Genomic DNA, 19219 nt, shown 5'->3' on the forward strand with positions numbered 1-19219 from the left:
ATGGTAAGAGGATGAGCAGGGGGGTAGTGGTGCTGATAACATTAGTGGTCTGGATATTGCAATACGGTGCAGTGTATTAGTGGAAGGGAGGGAGGCAAATAGTGCCCTTTTTGTTGCTTCTAATAGATGGGAGGATATAAGAATGGTAATGCACTAAAGGGGAGAGAGACAGGTCTAGACATTATGGTGATGTAGTGAGGGGGAGCATTGCTGGAGGTATGGTACTAGTGGTGGTGGTGCAAGTGGGTGAGTGGAGGGAATGCAGATCCTTGTTTGGTGGTGCTGGTTGAGCAAAACCTTTCCTGGATGCGAGTAGTAGGAGTGTCAAGTATTCTTCTCAGTGTGAGTGAAGGAAGTGCCCATCATTGTGTGTTGCAATGAGGAATTAAGGAAGGAAAGATTGGTAGAGTTGTCTTCTGCATTTTAAGGTTATATGAGGTGCTTTTTCATTCATTCACTTACCACTATTAGCTTGAAAAAAAAAAATAGTAGAATTAAACCATGCAGTCATTTGTTTTAAGGTGTTAGAAAGAAAAGTAAGGTTGTACATATCTATCTTTGGTGATTATAAAGCTGAATCAAGTACATACTTTTCAGTTACACATTAAAGTTAGCTTGTGAAGGATGAAAGAAATGAGTGGTAAATCTCCAGCCTTGCACTCTTTTATTTATAAAGATGTTATAAAGAAAAATAATGGAAGACGATATCATCGCAATGAATAAAGTGCTTATCTTAACACCCATCAGTGGTAGCAAGAAAAAGATGAAAGAAAACAGTAAATCTTCACTCATTACACATTATATTAATCTGTTGGAAAAGAGGAACAAAGGGAAGGAAAGTTAAGTACCATTACCACCAACTTCATGCATTGCACATTTTTTAAAGCTATTATAAAAGAGAGAAAACACAAATCGAAGTTAGGGCACCATCACTTGTTTCTTCGCTTCGTGACCTGACCAGAGAAGGCTAAATGGCACAGAGAGACACGTTTCCTCCTGCCGCCTTCCCCCATTCACTTGTGTGAGGGGCGTTGACCTTGTATTGACCCGAGCTGGTGTGTTGGTGAAGGGGAAGGAAGAAGTTTGGTTGTGTTAACAGTGAGCCTTGCAAAATAAAGCAAGCCGGGGAAGTGTTGCCGATTCTTTTGGGGACGGGAGAAAGAAAAATTGTACTGAGAGAGAGAGAGAGAGAGAGAGAGAGAGAGGAGAGAGAGAGAGAGAGAGAGAGAGAGAGAGAGAGAGAGAGAGAGAGAGAATTTCCTTGTTGATTTTAAGCAGTTGTTAGTTCTTCGTGATTTATGTATTTAGTAGTTATGAAAGAAACTGGTTATGATAAAATGTTTGTTAGTATTCTGGTTGTAAAAGCATAGATTTGGTTATGTAATTTTTAAGCTGTGATTTCTCGTGTAATGGGTTCAAGTATTTTCCACAGTAAGATTGAGAAAGGCGTGAGTGAGCCAGGGAAAAGGAAAGTGGTTTGTTTCTTGAAGGTGATCACGACACGGATACATATGTCTGTCTTATCTGATAGCTGTAAGTGGCTGTTGTGTTAAGTGGTAGTCGAATAATTCATTCTTTACTCAAATAACACCTCACTCTGCGCACGTTTCTCATGTAAGATATGAAAAGTGAAATTAATGAAAACCTGATCTATGTTGGAATCGAGGTGAAATTTTATCCCCTGGCCATTTCAGCACTTCAGGGTAGACTTGTTTATTAGTATTGGTTTGAAGTAACACCAGTTTAATGTGTTTATATATAAAATTCATCCTCAGTAGTGTTTTTGTTATTGGTGGTGGTGTGGTGGTGGCGGCGGCGGCAGTGAATATGGCAGTGTATCATTGTGGTATAGTGGTGATGGTGACCTGGTTTTATACTGTGAATTATTAGTTTTGTTCTGTGACGTATAATACTTTTTTTTTTTCATACAGAAAGATTTATAGCTGTGTGTGTGTGTGTGTGTGTGTGTGTGTGTGTGTGTGTGTGTGTGTGGCGCGCGCGCATGCTCAGGGCAGCCACTTCCCTGGTGGTGTGACAAGAAAGGGAGAGCGAGATTCAGGTAGAGGGGCGCGGGGTGAAGGGGTGTGCGAATGACTTGGGTTGAGGGGGTGTGCGAGGCAGGGCGGCAAGTCCCCACGTGTTGAGGTGAAGGGGGAGGCGGGGAAGTGTCTGACTGGTCTGGCTGGCCCGTCATCAGCGGGTTTATTCAGTCTCGCAGGTTATGGTGGTGACAATACTGTGCACTCTCTCTCTCTCTCTCTCTCTCTCTCTCTCTCTCTCTCTCTCTCTCTCAAGTAACAAACTATTGATTGTGGCCCTGCACCTGTGTGTGTGTGTGTGTGTTAGAGGGGTGTTGGCATGCTGCCCGCCACACACCACCATCACCATCCAACCAGTCAGTCGGGCCGCTCCTCCCTTACCTCCAGTTCTTCCTCTGTGGCTGCCTGACTGGCTGGCCGGCATGTTGCATCTCGTGTTATTATTATTATTATTATTATTATTATTATTATTATTATTATTATTATTATTATTATTATTATTAATGTTATTACGCAGGTTTTACATCCTTTTATTTCGTTGCGTCTTTCCTTTTTACTTTTCTTTCTTTACTTTTCTTACTGGGGGCTTTAAATGTAGTGGTTGTTTGTGTGTTGTGTAGATTTAAATGCAAGAGAGAGAGAGAGAGAGAGAGAGAGAGAGAGAGAGAGAGAGAGAGAGAGAGAGAGAGAGAGAGAGAGAGAGATTGTTTATCGCTCGTTATAGTTGAGAAAGACAGGAGGGGGAAGATAGAAATTCGTCTATGTATTCTCTCTCTCTCTCTCTCTCTCTCTCTCTCTCTCTCTCTCTCTCTCTCTCTCTCTCTCTCTCTCTCTCTCTCCCCTTCCCTCCTGCGCTCGCTTGGGCTTGTATGTGTCTGTCAGTGCGTGTGTATCATAGGACGGCCCAAGGTCATCCAGCTGCTAGGTCCGTATATACACACACACACACACACACACACACGGCATGTTGTATCCTGACAAACTAAGGAAGGATTTAAAGAGGAGGAGGAGGAGGAGGAGGAAGGGGACGAGGAGAAGGTAGAACTGGATAGTCTGTCCATCTTCACTCCTCATCTTCCTCTTCCTCCTTTCACTCTTCTCGTGTTCCTCTTGTCAATAATAATTTAGAACCATCGACATGTAATAATTTAAGTCTCACTGAGTGAGTTTGAACACAGACAAGAGAAAATGAAACTTCCTTTAGGCATCTATTATTATTTTGATCAAATCTCGTAGAAAAAAAATGTGGTTCTCTGGCTTTTTGTTATTTATTTTTTTAGCATTTTTAACGGAACTTGTAGCAGATTTTGGAGTAAGGACGGTTTACTCTGCGTCCCACCCAGGCTCTCACTCGGTTTCCTGAAGTTGCCTCTAATTCCCGTCAGTGTGCCTGTGCCTGTCCTTCACCCTCCCTGTCAGGCGCCCGTCACCCTCCGCCCTCCTCGTACCCCTTGGCGTGCCTTCATCCCTTTTCGTGCACGCGTCAGGATTTTGCTGGTAATCGCTGTCAGTGTCTCGCGATTTAGTGTATAAACCTTTGCGTCTCTCTCTCTCTCTCTCTCTCTCTCTCTCTCTCTCTCTCTCTCTCTCTCTCTCTCTCTCTCAAACGGTATGAACGGGGTTTTCGCCACCGCAACACGCTCGGCCTCTGGGAATTAGTATTGTTAGTCGACGTCGCAGCCGCCTCCTTCCTGCGTCCTACTTCATGTGGATTAATATAATTATATGCCACTCGACCCCCGTGCTTATGTTGTGTGTGCGAGCTCTCGCTGGCTTGTTTTTCCTTTAGTCTGCCTTGGTTCGTCTCATTTTCATCTGGTTTGCTCCGCTTCGTTTTGCTTTGATCTGCTTTGCCTTCCCTTGCATTACCTGACAGCCAAATAACGTAGCGTCACGCAGACCGTCAGTATAGTATGATATACAACGCTCACTAATTTCCTAGCTTATGACCACACACACACACACACACACACACACACACACACACACACACACACACACACACACACACACAGTCAGTCACTACCTGCACTACTACCTGTGTGTTGGGGAGGGGGAGGCGTGGGGGAGCCGAGAGTCGAGCCGTGGGCCCGTCACACCCACAAGTGAAGTTCAAGGTTACTCAGCCATGGTCTAGCAAGCTCGTCGCCCACAACCAGACCTGGCCACGGAGACTGTTGGTGCATGGCGGTGGTGAAGTGGAAGTAGTATTGGTGGCAATGGTGATGGTATTAGTAATGGGAGTAACAACAGGTTGGTGTTGTTGATGGCAGTGCATTGGTAATATTGAACGATTTGTGTGTGTGTGTGTGTGTGTGTGTGTGTGTCAGCAGGGGCAGCAGCAGCAGTAGCAGCAGGAGCCTCGACAGGTGCTCGGTGCAGCTTTAAACTGGGCAAGTGGTAGCAGCAGCAGCAGGTCGAGGTTCAAGGTTGTCTCTGGCTGCCCATACTGCTGCTGCGGCTCTCCACCCTTCGTGTGTGTGTGTGTGTGTGTAAGGGAAAAAAAGAGGAGTCAGCAGGTCCACCCTCTCTCTTTCTCTCTCTGGTGTTCGTGCGAGGCGGCGGTGGTGGTAGTGGTGGTGGATGCCGTGGGCGGTGAAAGGCATTTTGCTGCCGCCGCCGCCGCCACACTACCACGATCACAGTCACCGCACCACCACCACATTAACTTCATCACAACACTGTAACCTCACCACCACCGTTTGCTTCCCCCATGCTGCCTGTAATTGTCGGCGTCTACTCCCACACTGCTGGATCTGCTTGCCTCCCACTACCACCGCCGCCGCTGCCACAGCCACCTCTGCTGCCTCCTCCAGGGAAGAGTAGTTCAATACTGGTGATTATGGTGCTGCTGGTGATGGCAGTGGCGGTGGTGGTCGGTCATTGCTCTTGTATCTTCGCTCTCTCCCTCTCTCTCCTTGCCCCCCAACCCCCTTTACTCCCACTCTTCGTGACTCAGAGAGAGAGAGGGCGGGGGTGATAGACATCAATAAAATGGTATAGAGGAGTAAGTGGCAACCTTGCGAAGTTTTATTTTTATCCTCGTCGTTATGAACTTGATTAAAAAAAATGATACGCTACGTAAGAAGTTCCACCTGTCAAACTGGTTAGGACTGGGACATGTCAAAGTTATTAGTACGATGTAGTGAAGTGACAGACATGGGCGGCGAGTTATATTGGGAAGTCATTTTTTCATACGTCCGTCTTTTCTCTTCGAGAGAGAGAGAGAGAGAGGGTCCATTTGTGTGGGTGGTGGTGAGGGGTGACGGCTGGCAAGCAATAAATAATCGTAATAAAAATAACTACACACACACGCACATACACACACACACAGGCAGGCAGGCAGAGCGGGCGGGAGCTTATAACGCCGTGGCCAACAAAGGAACACAGCCACCCCTTCGCGCGCCTCCGACCTCCCTTGCCTCTCACTCGCTCACTCTCCCTCGCCTCTCCTTCCGTCCCTCCCTCCCTCCCTCCCTCTCCTGTCAGCTTTGCCTTTCCCGCCTCCGCATGTGACGTCACGCGTTACCATGACAACCAGTCCCACAATGGCGCCCTGAGATCGATACGCACTGCTTCAAAATGGAGACTGGCCACCTTTTCCGCACCTCCTCCACCACCACCACCTCCTACCACCACTGCCACTGATACCACCTCCTCCCTCTCCGCCTCCTCTGGTTTGCTGCCGCCCTTCAAGATGGATTATTGACACTTTCCCTAGCGAGTGTTATGCCTGCTGGGACCACAGCCATCGCCACCACCACCGTCCAACACTCGGAGTTGCAGACTGGAATTTTTTGTTCGCTGATGGCGGGCGAGGAGGAGGAAGAGGAAGAGGGGGGGGGCTGGGGTTCGGGGCCGCTTGGTAGGGGTTGGGGGTGTATATATGAGGATCTACGTCATTAAGAGAGAGAGAGAGAGAGAGAGAGAGAGAGAGAGAGAGAGAGAGAGAGAGAGAGAGACTTAACCATTTCTAGACACGAGGAATATACATGGATCCTTATTTATTTTGCGTATTTACTTTAATCTTTATTTCACTCACAAGATACTACCACCACCACCACCACTACCAACCACCACCACTACTACTACTACTACTACTACTACTACTACTACTACTACTACTACTACTACTACTACTACTACCATCATCATCATCATCATTGCATACTACCTTCTTTGTTTCAAGAATCGATTCACGTGTTTCCAGACTCTTAAGGGCAAATATACATAATAGAGAAGGCGGGAGGAATGAGATAAAGAGAGATGCGATTTTTTTTTTTTCTCATATCCTCTTTCTCTCCTCAAGCGACTTACTGCAATGGTGCGCAAGTTAACGAGAGTAAAAGGAGGAGTAGGAGAGCGCGCGGAGGGTGTATCAGTAGAATGTCTGCGTTAGGGTGTAAGCTGGGTTGTGTTGAGAGAGGAGTGGTGGAGCAACTGTAAGTCTTCATTGGACACGAGAAGTAATAATATTCTATCCCCCCTCCCTTATTCCTCCTCCTCCTCCCACCAAACTCGCGATGGTGAAAACATAATGTACTACTACTACTACTACTACTACTACTAGTAGTAGTAGTAGTAGTAGTAGTAGTAGTAGTAGTAGTACTGCTGTACGGTTTCTGCCACCATTGTTACGAGCACAACCACTATCATTACAGTTGCCATTACAGTCTACAGTCTTCACTCCACCAGAATTTTTTTTTTATTTATATCTGCCTATTATTTTTGTGAATATATCCGTAACAAATAGTGTGCGGCTGCTCTCTCTCTCTCTCTCTCTCTCTCTCTCTCTCTCTCTCTCTCTCTCTCTCTCTCTCTCTCTCTCTCTCTCTCTCTCTCTCTCTCTCTCTCTCTCTCTCTCTCTCTCTCTCTCATTAATTTTATCTCTTGTGCGAGTCGTCAAAGGCGCAGTGTCAGTGGTTTCAACATCTCCCACCAACTTTTTATTTTACTTTATTTTTCCCCCACAACACATTTTTTTTCATTTTTTTTTCAACACTCGTTTCACATTTTTCCCTCAAGCTTTTTCTCCCCTGGAAGATTTTACCACTACCCGCTGTAGGTGGGAGTTTTTTTTTAGGTGCCTCATGGTTTATTGAAGGGCTGTGTGTGTGTGTGTGTGTGTGTGTGTGTGTGTGTGTGTGTGTGTGTGTGTGTGTGTGTGTGTGTGTGTTTCGTTGCGGAACTGTTCGGGCCGGAATTATATATACGTTTCTTTGTGTGAAGCAAAAAGTGTGCAGCGAGTGTCACTGCAGATGTTTGTTATTAAGTCTGGCTGGACGTCAGTAACTCAGCCACTTGTGTAAGGGAAGGCTCTTGTTACGAGAGAGAGAGAGAGAGAGAGAGAGAGAGAGAGAGAGAGAGAGAGAGAGAGAGAGAGAGAGAGAGAGAGAGCATGGGTTGCAAGCTGAGATTCTCTCTCTCTCTCTCTCTCTCTCTCTCTCTCTCTCTCTCTCTCTCTCTCTCTCTCTCTCTCTCTCTCTCTCTCTCAGAAATACCGGGTTCCATTTATGCAAAATCCTACTGTGGTTGTTTACCTTGAAGTGTTTGCTGTGCTAGGTGTGTTTTGTTTTACTATATTTTTCTGGTTTTAGGGTCAGTGATAGGGAGGCAGAGGGAAAGGCTTCATGACAATAATAGAAGTATGCGGTTTGGAAATGGACTCGGAAAATTAATTACGTCATCTTCCTCCTGATACACACACATTTATTCATGAGACTAGTGGAATTGAGATGCATAAACAAAGACTCACAAAATGTGGCATCCATCACCAATCACACAAATTTTTGATGAGATGAGCAGAATGCATATGTAGTGTTAAATAAAGGAGCAAGGCTCTTTAATAGTTTTGCTATCCATCCATCCAAGACAGTTATTCATGGAATGATATATAATAGTTTTGTCATCTTCCATTAAACATGCTTGAGTTATTCATGAGATCAAGACAAATGTAGACTTATGAAATAGGTAAAAGTTGCCCACCTAGTTTTGTCAGTCCTCCATCAAAGGCACAAGGTATTCATGAAATGTTATATGCAGAGAAGTGTTAAGTAAATATGCAGGTCTGTGAGTGCTGCACCCACCAGGTGTTGTTATTGTTCTAGTTGCCTCGATGACAGTTGTTACTTTACTGGTGAGAGGTGGTGGTGTTATGGATGCTGTGAGGGTTGGTGTAACAAGTCATGTTTTGTTATTGTTGGGAAATGGTGTGTGATTGGTTTCATTTTTCATTCCTTTGATTTTAAAAAGACATTCTTCATGTCTGTACATGTGTATCTATATACTGTTTATTGTTATTATAACAATGATGTCTTTTATATATATATATATATATATATATATATATATATATATATATATATATATATATATATGTATATATATATATATATATATATATATATATATATATATATATATATATATATATATATATATATATATATATATTTATATATATATATATATATATATATATATATATATATATATATATATATATATATATATATATATATATATATATATATATATATATATCCTCATTTTCAGGTTAATGTAGAGATGTTGATATTTCCATTGCACAATATTCAGTCTGATAAAGTAGATAAAATTACTTTTGAAGATTGGTGTTACATCTCAGGTGTAATTTAACTGTGTCAGGTAATGAAGTGTGTATTGGTAAGGTAGGGTGTTTACTGTGTAGGAGAGGTATCTATCATGGCTTTACCCTGACAAACATTCAGGCTGCATAGCTCACTTAGGAGGGTTCATGAGGTCTCTGATATCACCATTTCATTTAATTTTGAGAAGACTCCAGCTCTTGCTGTAAATGTGAGATCTCACAACCCTTCCTGGAAAGCTTGCAGACAGGATGTGCAGTGGCCAAGCCATTAGTCTCAGTGTAGGCTCAGGATGTACGTACAGCGTGTGTGGCCCGTTGTTACAGGGAGCGTGAGGACAAGGATGGCCGGGCCAAGGTGGCTGGCCAGGTAGCGGCGGGATGTCACTGGTGGTTCAGAAGTTGGTGCTAAGTTCAGGAGGGGCCACCGCCACCACTGCCCAGCCTCCCACCGCCCACCATGTCACATTATCCGCCTACACCCACGCTCGGTACTGTCCTCTCACCCAACCACCCACCCAGTCATGTGCTCTCTAATTTACCTCTCCTCTCATCAGATGCAGCCCTTGCATGCTTGCTATATGCACAACTTTTCTTTTCAGCAAGAGGTGCAGAGAAATATCAAGTATATTTAAATAGGAAGGGTACTTTTGTGTATGCTGTGATTTTATAAGCTAATGCAAGCTATTCATAATGTCCTTACTGTGGTTGCAAACATTGGCTATACTAAGCTTCACATGTTCTGTTTTAACCACCTGTCATTAACTTACTTTTTAATGTGTACAGTATATTGGGAAGGGATTGCAGTCTAAGTATACTTGAGTGTGGATACTGAAAGATACACATTGGGTAATTCATGGTAGTTGTGAGTATCCTGATGTTTATAAGTCTGCTGCCTTATACACATTATTATATTCTAATAGTAATAGAGTTGGTGTCTAGTTCTTTTTAGACAGGTGTCTTTATTGCATTAACAATTGACGCCTTTTGATTGTTGGAAAAACTTTTGCTAATGAGATAGGAGGTGAATTTAAAAGTATGGGTAATATATATTGGAACTTTTCATTTTCTTATTTTTGGTTTACTCAATGTCTTCAACTGCATTACATTTGTGTTGATACTATTAATATATTTTAATCTTGCTACTGTTTTTTTTATAAATAGTAATATAATTATTTTAGATATTGTTCTTGTGTTTTGTTATTGTTGTCCATTCAGAAAGAGTGAAGAATCCTCTCTGTCCACAGGTCAAATGCAACAGACAGTATGGGCCGTGTGCTGGATGGTCCACCAAGTGGTTCCATGAGCACTCCACCTGCCTCTTCCTCCCCATATTCCTCCTCCTCCTCAAACTCCTCCTCCTCCTCCAAACACACCTCCACCTATAACCTCCCTTTTGTTCTTCAGGATCATAACTATGGTGCTCCTCCTCCCCCAACACCCCCACATTCCCCTCCCCCCGCCTCCTCGTCCTCTTCCTCCTCTTCTAATACCTCCTCTTCCACCACCTCTTCTTCCTCTGGCTCACTCTACCAACATCATTACCAGCAGCAACATCATCATCAACAACAACAACAACAACAACAACAACAACAACAACAACAGTACCACCACCCTCATCACCACCACCACCACCACCACCACCACCACCAGACATACCAATCCACCTCCTTGGCCACCTCCTCATCCACCACCTCCCCCTCCTCCTCATCCTCCACCTCTCATCACCATACCTCATCCTCCACCACCCCTCATCACCACCACCACCCCCATCACCATCACCAACCTACCACGACTGCCACTGCCACCATCACAGCTCACCACCACCACCATCACCACCCCACCACCACAGCCAATACTCACCACCAGCAACAGCAACACCAGCACCACCACTCCACCACCACCACCACCTCCACCACTCCACATCTCCAGCAGAAACACCACCACTTTGTACAACACCCAGGTCCTTCACCTCGCCTGGGTTGCTCCTCTTCCTCTTCCACTGTCTCCTCTTCTTCCACCACCTCCTCCTCCTCCACCACTAACTCTTCCTCCTCTCCTACCGCCTCCTTCTCCTCCCCCTCCTTATCAGTGGGGGGAGTGATGACCCACCACCCCCTCTCCAACATGCCCCCTCATCGTCAGCAGTTTATGCCCCATCCCAAGTCGAGCATCATTTTCCCCTCTCCACACATCCCCCCTCCCCCGGTGGAACTCCCCCAACACCACTCCCACCACCACCAGCCCCTGCCATCCTCTGCCACTGGCCCCCCACCACCCCTGTTGCCCTCCACCGAGACAGACGATGACTCGCGACTCAGCGATCGCAGCTCCTCGGTGGGTCCTTCAGGGGAAGAAACGGAGACAGCACCAGAGGGGGAAGGGGATGATCTGCCTGCAGATGACTCCATCACCCGGTGTGTTTGTGACTTCTCCCATGACGATGGCTACATGATCCAGTGTGACCGCTGCTTGTGAGTATACTGGCCCACCTGGCAAGGATGTGTTGTGGTTCATTCTTGTCTTTTATTATGGTATGCTGTACTTGTATAACAAGGGAAATGCTTAGTTGAGTCTGTCGAATAAATTACTGAGTACCAGAATGCAAGAGAGATTACTTGTGATAAATGCTGCTGCAAAAATTGTTATTATGTAAAGATTGTACATTATATTCATCTCTTGTCATTAGCTCTGACACTGGAATTGTTTCTTGTATAGCCTCTAAAACTGGACAGATTTAATTTCAAATGCTATCACTGCAGCATCCTAGAGATAGAGGAAGTGCTAGGAACACAGCATCTGAGAGCTAATCATATTTATCTTGATAAGACTGATAGTGAGGGAGTTTATGTTGAATCTAGTTGTTTATGATAAAAGTCACTGAGTCTGTGATGGCCCTCCTTGACAGCAAAATGAGAGGGGATCCAATACTTGTATTCAGCTGTAGAGTAAAAATAGGTGTCCATCCCTTTTTGAAATTGATTTAATGAGCGATGCTCTTGTAGCAAACTATGTTATTTACTCAGAGTATTATCAAAGTAAGAGATGTTTGTTAATGATGTAGAATTCTCTTTTATTTTAAATCTGTTATATATTTAGCCATGATACTGAATTTTTGTTTTGGCATTATAGATGATGTCCATGTTCTGTGCACTGGTGTGATTAATTTGTAAGGAGTTACACATATCTCAGTTTATAAGCAGTTCATAAAACAAGACTACTAAAAGAAATACCACACTAGTATATCAGATGTTACCAACACTATCTTACTGTGTTGGAGCCCTGCTCTCTCTCTGAGACCTCCCTCCATGCCAGAAAGTATATTACAGTGATCATGATTTAAGTAGTTGACGTAAGTGCTGTGGTTCCACTTGACAGTGTGTGGCAGCATGTGGACTGCATGGAGATTGACCGTGACAACATCCCAGACGAGTACCTGTGTGAGGCATGTGATCCACGGCCCATTGACCGCTTCAAAGCACGTGCTCTACAGATCCGGCGTCGTCAGGAGATCAAGGCACACCTGGCCAGGTAAGCAATGAAAAAATGACATTTCCACTTTCTCTTTCAAGACACATGGGCAGCTGGGTGTTGTTTTGATGTTCAGCAGTAATATTTTGCTATGTTGAAGTTAATTTGAAAATTCCAATTATGTACTGAAAAATATTCCCTCTTTTTAGTGCAACTAAACATTTCCTGTATGTTATGGCACACATGGAAAGGAACACTATGAGTCCTATCAGTTAAAAGTAATTGTTCAGAAGAACAGGAAGACTAATGGTTTACAGGTAGTGAGTAATGGATAATTTTATTGACAGATTTCATGTTAAAAGATGAAGTTATTAAGTTACATTTACTTCTCCACCAGGTTATCATCCTCTGACTCAGAAGACAACATCCCAATGTCCACCAAGAGTCGGGGCAGCCTGGGCAAAGTTCAGGAGAGGAAGGTGGTGAAGAAGAAAAAGGTGAAGCAGATTAAGGACATGAAGAATGGGCGGAAGGGAGGTGGCAGTGGTAATGGTTCTCTCTCACTTCTAAAGAAAGGTGGCAATGGTAGCAACAACAGCACCACAACCACCTCGTGCAATAACAGCCTCCTGCCAGGCCTAGAGGACAAGGAGAGGAGGATGCTGGTGAAGAGAAGGGTTAGATTCCTATGTCTCAAGCTTATTAGAGGATGTTTATGATCCTGTGCTTTTATATTTTGTTGACATGAAACCTAATGAAAAATCATATTTTATTTGTTTCCAAAATTAGTTTGCCCTTTATAGTATCAATCCAAGAATTGTAGTTACTTTTTGTCTTTTGTAGTTGTCTTTGTCTTCTATTACAAGTTTCTTCAAGCAGTTAGCTTGTAAAACAGGTCTAACTATTTATCTCGAATGTATGTGTCAATTGTCTTGCAGCGGAAAAGCAACAGTCAGAGTGGTGGTGAAGGTGTGAGTGATGACTCCAGTGGAGGGCCAGTGGAGCGACTAAGGGCCTGGGTGGAAGGTTATGAGGCAGCTGTCACCAACCACTACTCTCCAGAGCTGCGGGCACGTGTCCATGCAGCCCGCATCAATGGTGTCTCCCCTGACCTGCGCGCCTCGACCCAAGGCGCTGTGCTTGGTCATCGCTGTCGAGTGGCTAACAACCCTCGGCCACTGTTTGATGTGTTTGACAGCAAGGTGAAATTTCTTGTCAGATCATTTTGGTTTGGTCATATGATGGAGTGCATGGGACAGGAAGTTAAAACGTGTCCTGGAAAATATTTTAAAAGGGAATCCTGTTTTTATTTTCCTATTGTTGCATATTTCCTGTTTCTACTCCTGTCCCATTGTTAATCCCATATAGTAATATTTATGTATCTTATTCTTTATTCAAATATGTTAATCTTATCTTTAATCCTTTTGTCTATTGTTTCACATGAATTCTTTGCCTCCTCCTCTTCCTCCTCCTCCTCTTACTGTTGGTGATGGTGTATTTTATACTTCTCCAGATCCTTGTGGCAGCCACCAGGTTGGCCCCCAACACAGCCATTACTGAGTTCCAGGGTAAATACTTGTTGGCCTCGCAATGGAATGCTCAGCAACCTGTGAGCAGTCAACCTTATCTACCCTATGTCCTACAGTACCACATGCCCAAGGAGGGCCTCACTGTGTGTGTGGATGCAAGGACCTATGGCAATGATGCCAGGTTCACCCGCCACTCCTGCACACCCAATGCTGAGGTGAGAATTGTTAACCATTGTTTTAGATTGGAAGAAAAGGGAAAATGTTAAGAACTATATGTCATCCTCAGTAAATGGCATGCTTCATGTTTACTGATGTCAGTCTTAGCTGATGGTCATATTCATTGTCTGGAGCCATTTTTGTCTGTTTCTTTATTTCTCATGGCCTACATAGATTGTAACTCATTTTTTCATCAGGAAACATTTCAGTATTGTAGTAATTTTATTGCCCACTTTCAACAGTATTAAACATGCTATATCCAGACAGTGCTCTAAGTTGCCTAATTTCTTGTGCATTGTAATTCATCTTGGTTCACCTGTAGTAAACTGCAGACATTGAATCGTGAAAGATGAAGTAAGCCAGCACATGGATAAATACAGTGTATGTAAGAACTACTTGTATAAACTGAATTCATGGTTTTGAAATTTAAGGAAAATTTCTGTGTTGGTCAGAGAAGACAAATAGTTTTATTTGTTAACAGGTGCGACATGTGGTAGAGCGTGGCTCCCTCCATCTGTACATAGTGGCCACCCGGGAGATAGAGGAGGGGGAGGAGGTGACGCTGTCCCTGGAAACAGCCAACTCCACCCTGGAGTTGGTCTGCTGCTTGGCTGAGGAGCATGACTGCCGAGCACCTCCTAGCCCCCGACCTGAACAGACTGCTCCAGCGCCTGCTCTGACCCACAAGAAAAATGGTCTTATTGTTGGGTGGGTGTTGTTTTTTTTATCATTCCTATGCTATATGTGAACCAGTTGAATATTCTATATATTTTGTGTAGATTCTGTGAACTTTAAATTAACTTGTTGCCCTGCAGAAACAAGAAGACTTTTAAAAAACAGCAGCTGCAACTACAGCTGCGCACTAGTAAAAGAACAGCTTCAGCTGACACTAGATTAATAGAGTCAGCCACCACCAACCCGGTTAACCCCAGCAATCCTGTCACGACTGTGAAGCAGAGGAGAGCATCTGGCTGTGGCAAGTCCCCGGTGAAGTCTCCAAGCACAGCCTCTGCCACCAGCTCACCTGAGGAAAACAGTAAAGACACCTCTTCCACCAATCCAGGTCCAGGCACCCCATCAGTAACAACAGGGAATAACACAGTTCCTCCAGACACTCCTCGCACCACGCTGGACAAGCAGCAACAACAGAAGATGACAAGGGAGGAGAGGAAGATAGCTGCTTACATGAAGGCCTTTGAGAGATTGGAGAAAGCTGCTCAGAGAAGACAAGAGATGGAGAAGAAGAAGGAGGAGGACAAAGGCAGGGACATGCGAGATCCCAAGGAGAAAGACAAGAAGCGCTGTGATGGAGATGAGGAAGACTGGGAGAAGACAAGCAGTGCTGATGAATGCGTGCGTTCCATGGTGGGGGCTGACCGCTGCCGCCGTAAGGGGTAAGTTCTGATATCTGTCCTAGGTTTTGTATTTACATTTATAGAGCAATTCTCTCCTTTGAAGTTTTTATTATATCACATTTTTATGAGACGAAGCCTATAAAGTTATTAAATTGGAAAGATATTGATACATACTCTATGGGTTTCACAGGCAAAAAGGCACACTTGTGCTTTCCCACTCAGCACAGTCTTTATTTCCCTACACTTCTAAAGTTGTACCTTTGCCCACCTTTATTGCCCATTCGGTCACATCATCAAAGCTTGAGCTAAACAGTGACCCAAAATTTTACCTCTCCCTCTAGGAAAAAAGGCCGAGGCAAGGGCAGTCCCCAAAAGCGTAGCAATCACCGGGCAGACTCAGCAGCCTCAGACCTCACAGGGGATGAGAGCAGCTGTGCCTCAGTTGGCCTTATGTCCCCCAGTGGTGGTGCCACCATGGAAAGCATTGCTCTCAATTTTAACTCTCCACCACAAGGCAACCCTAATGCCATGGGATTCAGGTGAGTCTTGAGTGGAAAGCATGTTAACATAGAAGTAATGAACACTGTTTCTACTTATGATCCTGCTATTATGTTTTCCTCTTTACTTTTGTTAAATGGAAGTAACTGATCTGTGAGGCCATTAGGTATATGATGTGCTATTCCACTTAATTTTCTCATCCAGGTTTCCAAAGACCAAGAAGGCTCTCATGAATGAATGGCTCAATGAGAATGTGGATCCAGTAGTACCTGCTGGAAGTGTGGTGGGTACCGATCTCCCCTCAGGAGTGCCCCCTTGCTACATGAGATCGCCAGCCATGCCACTGCGAAGGTCATCCCTCAATCAGACGACTGGTCCAGGAGCATTGCCAGTTCAGGAAATGCCTGGTGGGTCAGCCAAGAAGAGGTGGCTCAGGCAGGCCATTAGTGAGGAGACTGAGACACCACAGTTCAATGGCTTGTGTCCCAGCCCCAACAGCAGACCAGGTGAGTTACAAGAAAGCTTAACATCAGGTTTTTGAGGCTGAGATAGTTGATTTATCACTAATTGTTTGTGCAAGTATAGTAATGAATTTTTATTTTTGTGCTTGTACAGACTCTCCTACTGGTGGAGGTGACTACATCACTCCCCTGAAGAAGAGAAGGCTGGCACGGGAATCCATGTCTTCAGAGCTGTCCTCCACCCCACCCTCCACCCCTGTCCACTCCACCAGCATGGAGGAAGACAAGATGGTAGAGGAGGTAGGCCATGAACTCACTCATGTGCCACTTAGATAGTGCCTGTGTAGTTCTTTTACCCATCTATTCTTGAGGAATGCCAATATCATTCATGTATCGACTCTGGATGACAAAGAAGATATGTCAGATTTAGAAGTCCTTGGGTAGATAAAGATTAATAATTCATTGGGTCAATCAGAGGAGTTAGTTGTCACTTCATGATAGAATGCATATCAAGCATTAAGATTAGTAGGTGCACATCACATATCTTAATTTTCACTTCATGGAACTGAGTGCTGAGGAATATATAGTACTCGTCTTAAGTATTGGACCCCCTGGCTGGGGGTTCAATACTTATGGCGAAAAAAGCAAGGTCCTCTTGAGAGTGAACCATTTTAGTCAAAAGCATCAGCCCCTGCCAGGACGTCACCGCATCTCCTCAGCTTCACACTGCTGACTCTCAGCCTCCCTTCAGCATGCATTGGGACGTGTTGGAGAGCAGTAATCTGTGGCAACATTTTCCTCTTCCTGGCATATTATTGTGCAATAACATCTTGTGATAATTCATTGTTTGTTAATATGGCTAGAATTAAAGAGTATTCATCTGAGACTTGCATAGATCATGGGCCTCAAGGAAGCAAGTCATTCAGTTAGAGAAATAACTGAACAGTTGGCAGTATCTGGGACAAGTCAAGTGTTGGTCACAGTGATTTAGGGAGGAAGGGAATTGTGATATGCCTCAACCAAAAAAATTGTCTGGGTGCTCCTGAAAGACAAATAAGAGGGCTCTTACTGTTTTAATGTGTGCAGTGAAGTTTGATGTCAAGACCACTGGACGCTTTAAGACAGTAGCAGCCCTCTGGGATGCCCAGACTGTTTTTTAGGTTAAGGCATATCATGATTCCCTTCCTCCCTGAACTGCTGTGAGCAAGGCTTGACTTGTCCTGGATACTGCCAACTGCTCAATTATTTCTCTAACTGAATGACCTGCTTCTTTGAGGCTCATGATCTGTGTGATAGTCTCAGATGAATACTTTTTAATTTTAGCCATATTAACAAACAATGAATTATCATAAGATGTTATTATGCAATAATACACCAGAAAGCGGAAAAAGTTGCTACAGATTACTGCTTTCCAAAGTGTCCCAAGGCACGCTGAGGGAAAGCTGTGGGTCAGCGGCATGAAGCTGAGGGATGCTGTGACATCTTGGCAGGGGCTGATACTTTTGGCTAAAATGGTTCACTCTCAAGAGGACCATGCTTTTTTCACCATAAGTATTGGACACTTCAGCCAGGGGGGGTCCAATATTTATAACTAGTACTGTATATTTTGGTCCTGAGATGTGAGTTATCTAAACTGTCACTTGCAGTTTCATCAGGATATATAGCGTGGTAGGGTTTGGGGATGGTCATCCTATAGAAATTAATTAATCCTGATGTACATATAACTAAAGTGGAAAACAAATACATGTGGAGGCTAATAATAGACAGGAAGCTTAATGTAGTCTAGTTTTGACTGACTGGATATTATATTACACTATGTAAGCACTCCTCTTATCTTGTATTTTACAACAATAAACTTTCAATTACTGCAGTTTACAACTTTGGTAATGGTAGCATCCTCAGCCAGCATTGAGGATGTGAACATTTGCCTTTTCACCTGATGCATCCCATCTTTCACTTGACACTTCTACTTACATACCTATCAGGAAGAAAAATAACCAATATTTTTTTTTTCATCAACCTTTTGTCTTTTTTAGTTAATCTCTTTTTACAGTGTTTGTTTCAAGTTTCTCTGCTCTACCATCAAACTTTCTCTCTCTCTCTCTCTCTCTCTCTCTCTCTCTCTCTCTCTCTCTCTCTCTCTCTCTCTCTCTCTCTCTCTCTCTCTCTCTCTCTCTCTCTCTCTCTCTCTCTCTCTCTCTCTCTCTCTCTCTCTTGAAATAGTGTTTTCTTTTAAGGTAGTTTTTTATTCACTAGTAATCCATTTGAATTTTTTTTTATTTATTAATTTTCTTTATTTCTTCTTTTTATTCTGGACAGGCATATATGAGTATGATGGCTCTTCATTCATTCATATTAATACACTGGTGTCTCAAATTGTCAGCTGACAATGGCATGCCTAATTATATGCTTGCAGATGAAATAAACTTTGTTTTGGCATATGCTTTCATATTTGATCAGATTTATCTATGGGGTATGAAATGAATTATGTTGAAAACAAATAAATAACTACATAATTGTCTGCCTTCTTCTCACTTGTGGAACATCCTTTATTCCTTATTCTTCACTTGATTAGTTCATGCCTGTCATTTTATTACCACACACTACATGTTATCACAAAACTAAAGAATTTTATATGTTGTGTGCATTTGTTTCTGTTACCATTCAGGGACAATTTAAGCAAATTTTTTTATTGTTAATATTTCACCATCATATACAATCATCATATGGACATTTGTCCCTTGTATCTACAACAGACTGTTGTATGTTGAAGACAGCCCTTGTATATTGTCATTTTGTTCTATATCCTTTTCCATATCAGGAAACTTTCTGGTACTCAATTAAAGTAGCTGTACGTTATGAACTTAATTTTCTTACTGAGGTGCAGTTATCCACTTCTGTGTGTTTGGACATAGCAATATTTCTTTGTTTTATTTATCACTGATCTGTATTTAGTAATAGGTTAGCCTTGCTTTCTTAGTTTATGCAATTCTTATTTTGTTACTGCATGAATGTTAAGTTTTTA

General features: G+C 43.5%; 1 protein-coding gene across 4 annotated transcripts in view; it reads left to right on the forward strand.

The window, feature by feature from the left end:
* LOC135105808 (uncharacterized) overlaps nt 1-19219 on the forward strand; it is a 48328-nt gene that overhangs the window by 18850 nt on the left and 10259 nt on the right. For 2 of the 4 annotated variants that reach the window (XM_064014366.1, XM_064014362.1), the window contains exons 2-12: nt 8992-9155; nt 9912-11138; nt 12043-12195; nt 12533-12812; nt 13074-13337; nt 13649-13879; nt 14362-14588; nt 14696-15274; nt 15577-15774; nt 15938-16239; nt 16349-16494. In XM_064014366.1, coding sequence (XP_063870436.1) covers nt 9046-9155; nt 9912-11138; nt 12043-12195; nt 12533-12812; nt 13074-13337; nt 13649-13879; nt 14362-14588; nt 14696-15274; nt 15577-15774; nt 15938-16239; nt 16349-16494 — 3717 coding nt within the window. In that variant the 5' untranslated portion in view covers nt 8992-9045. The remainder of the gene's footprint in view (nt 1-8991; nt 9156-9911; nt 11139-12042; nt 12196-12532; nt 12813-13073; nt 13338-13648; nt 13880-14361; nt 14589-14695; nt 15275-15576; nt 15775-15937; nt 16240-16348; nt 16495-19219) is intronic. The other 2 variants (XM_064014365.1, XM_064014363.1) reach the window with 2 other exon arrangements.

The sequence above is a fragment of the Scylla paramamosain genome, chromosome 12, assembly GCF_035594125.1.
Source record: "Scylla paramamosain isolate STU-SP2022 chromosome 12, ASM3559412v1, whole genome shotgun sequence".
In the NCBI taxonomy this organism is placed as follows: domain Eukaryota; kingdom Metazoa; phylum Arthropoda; class Malacostraca; order Decapoda; family Portunidae; genus Scylla; species Scylla paramamosain.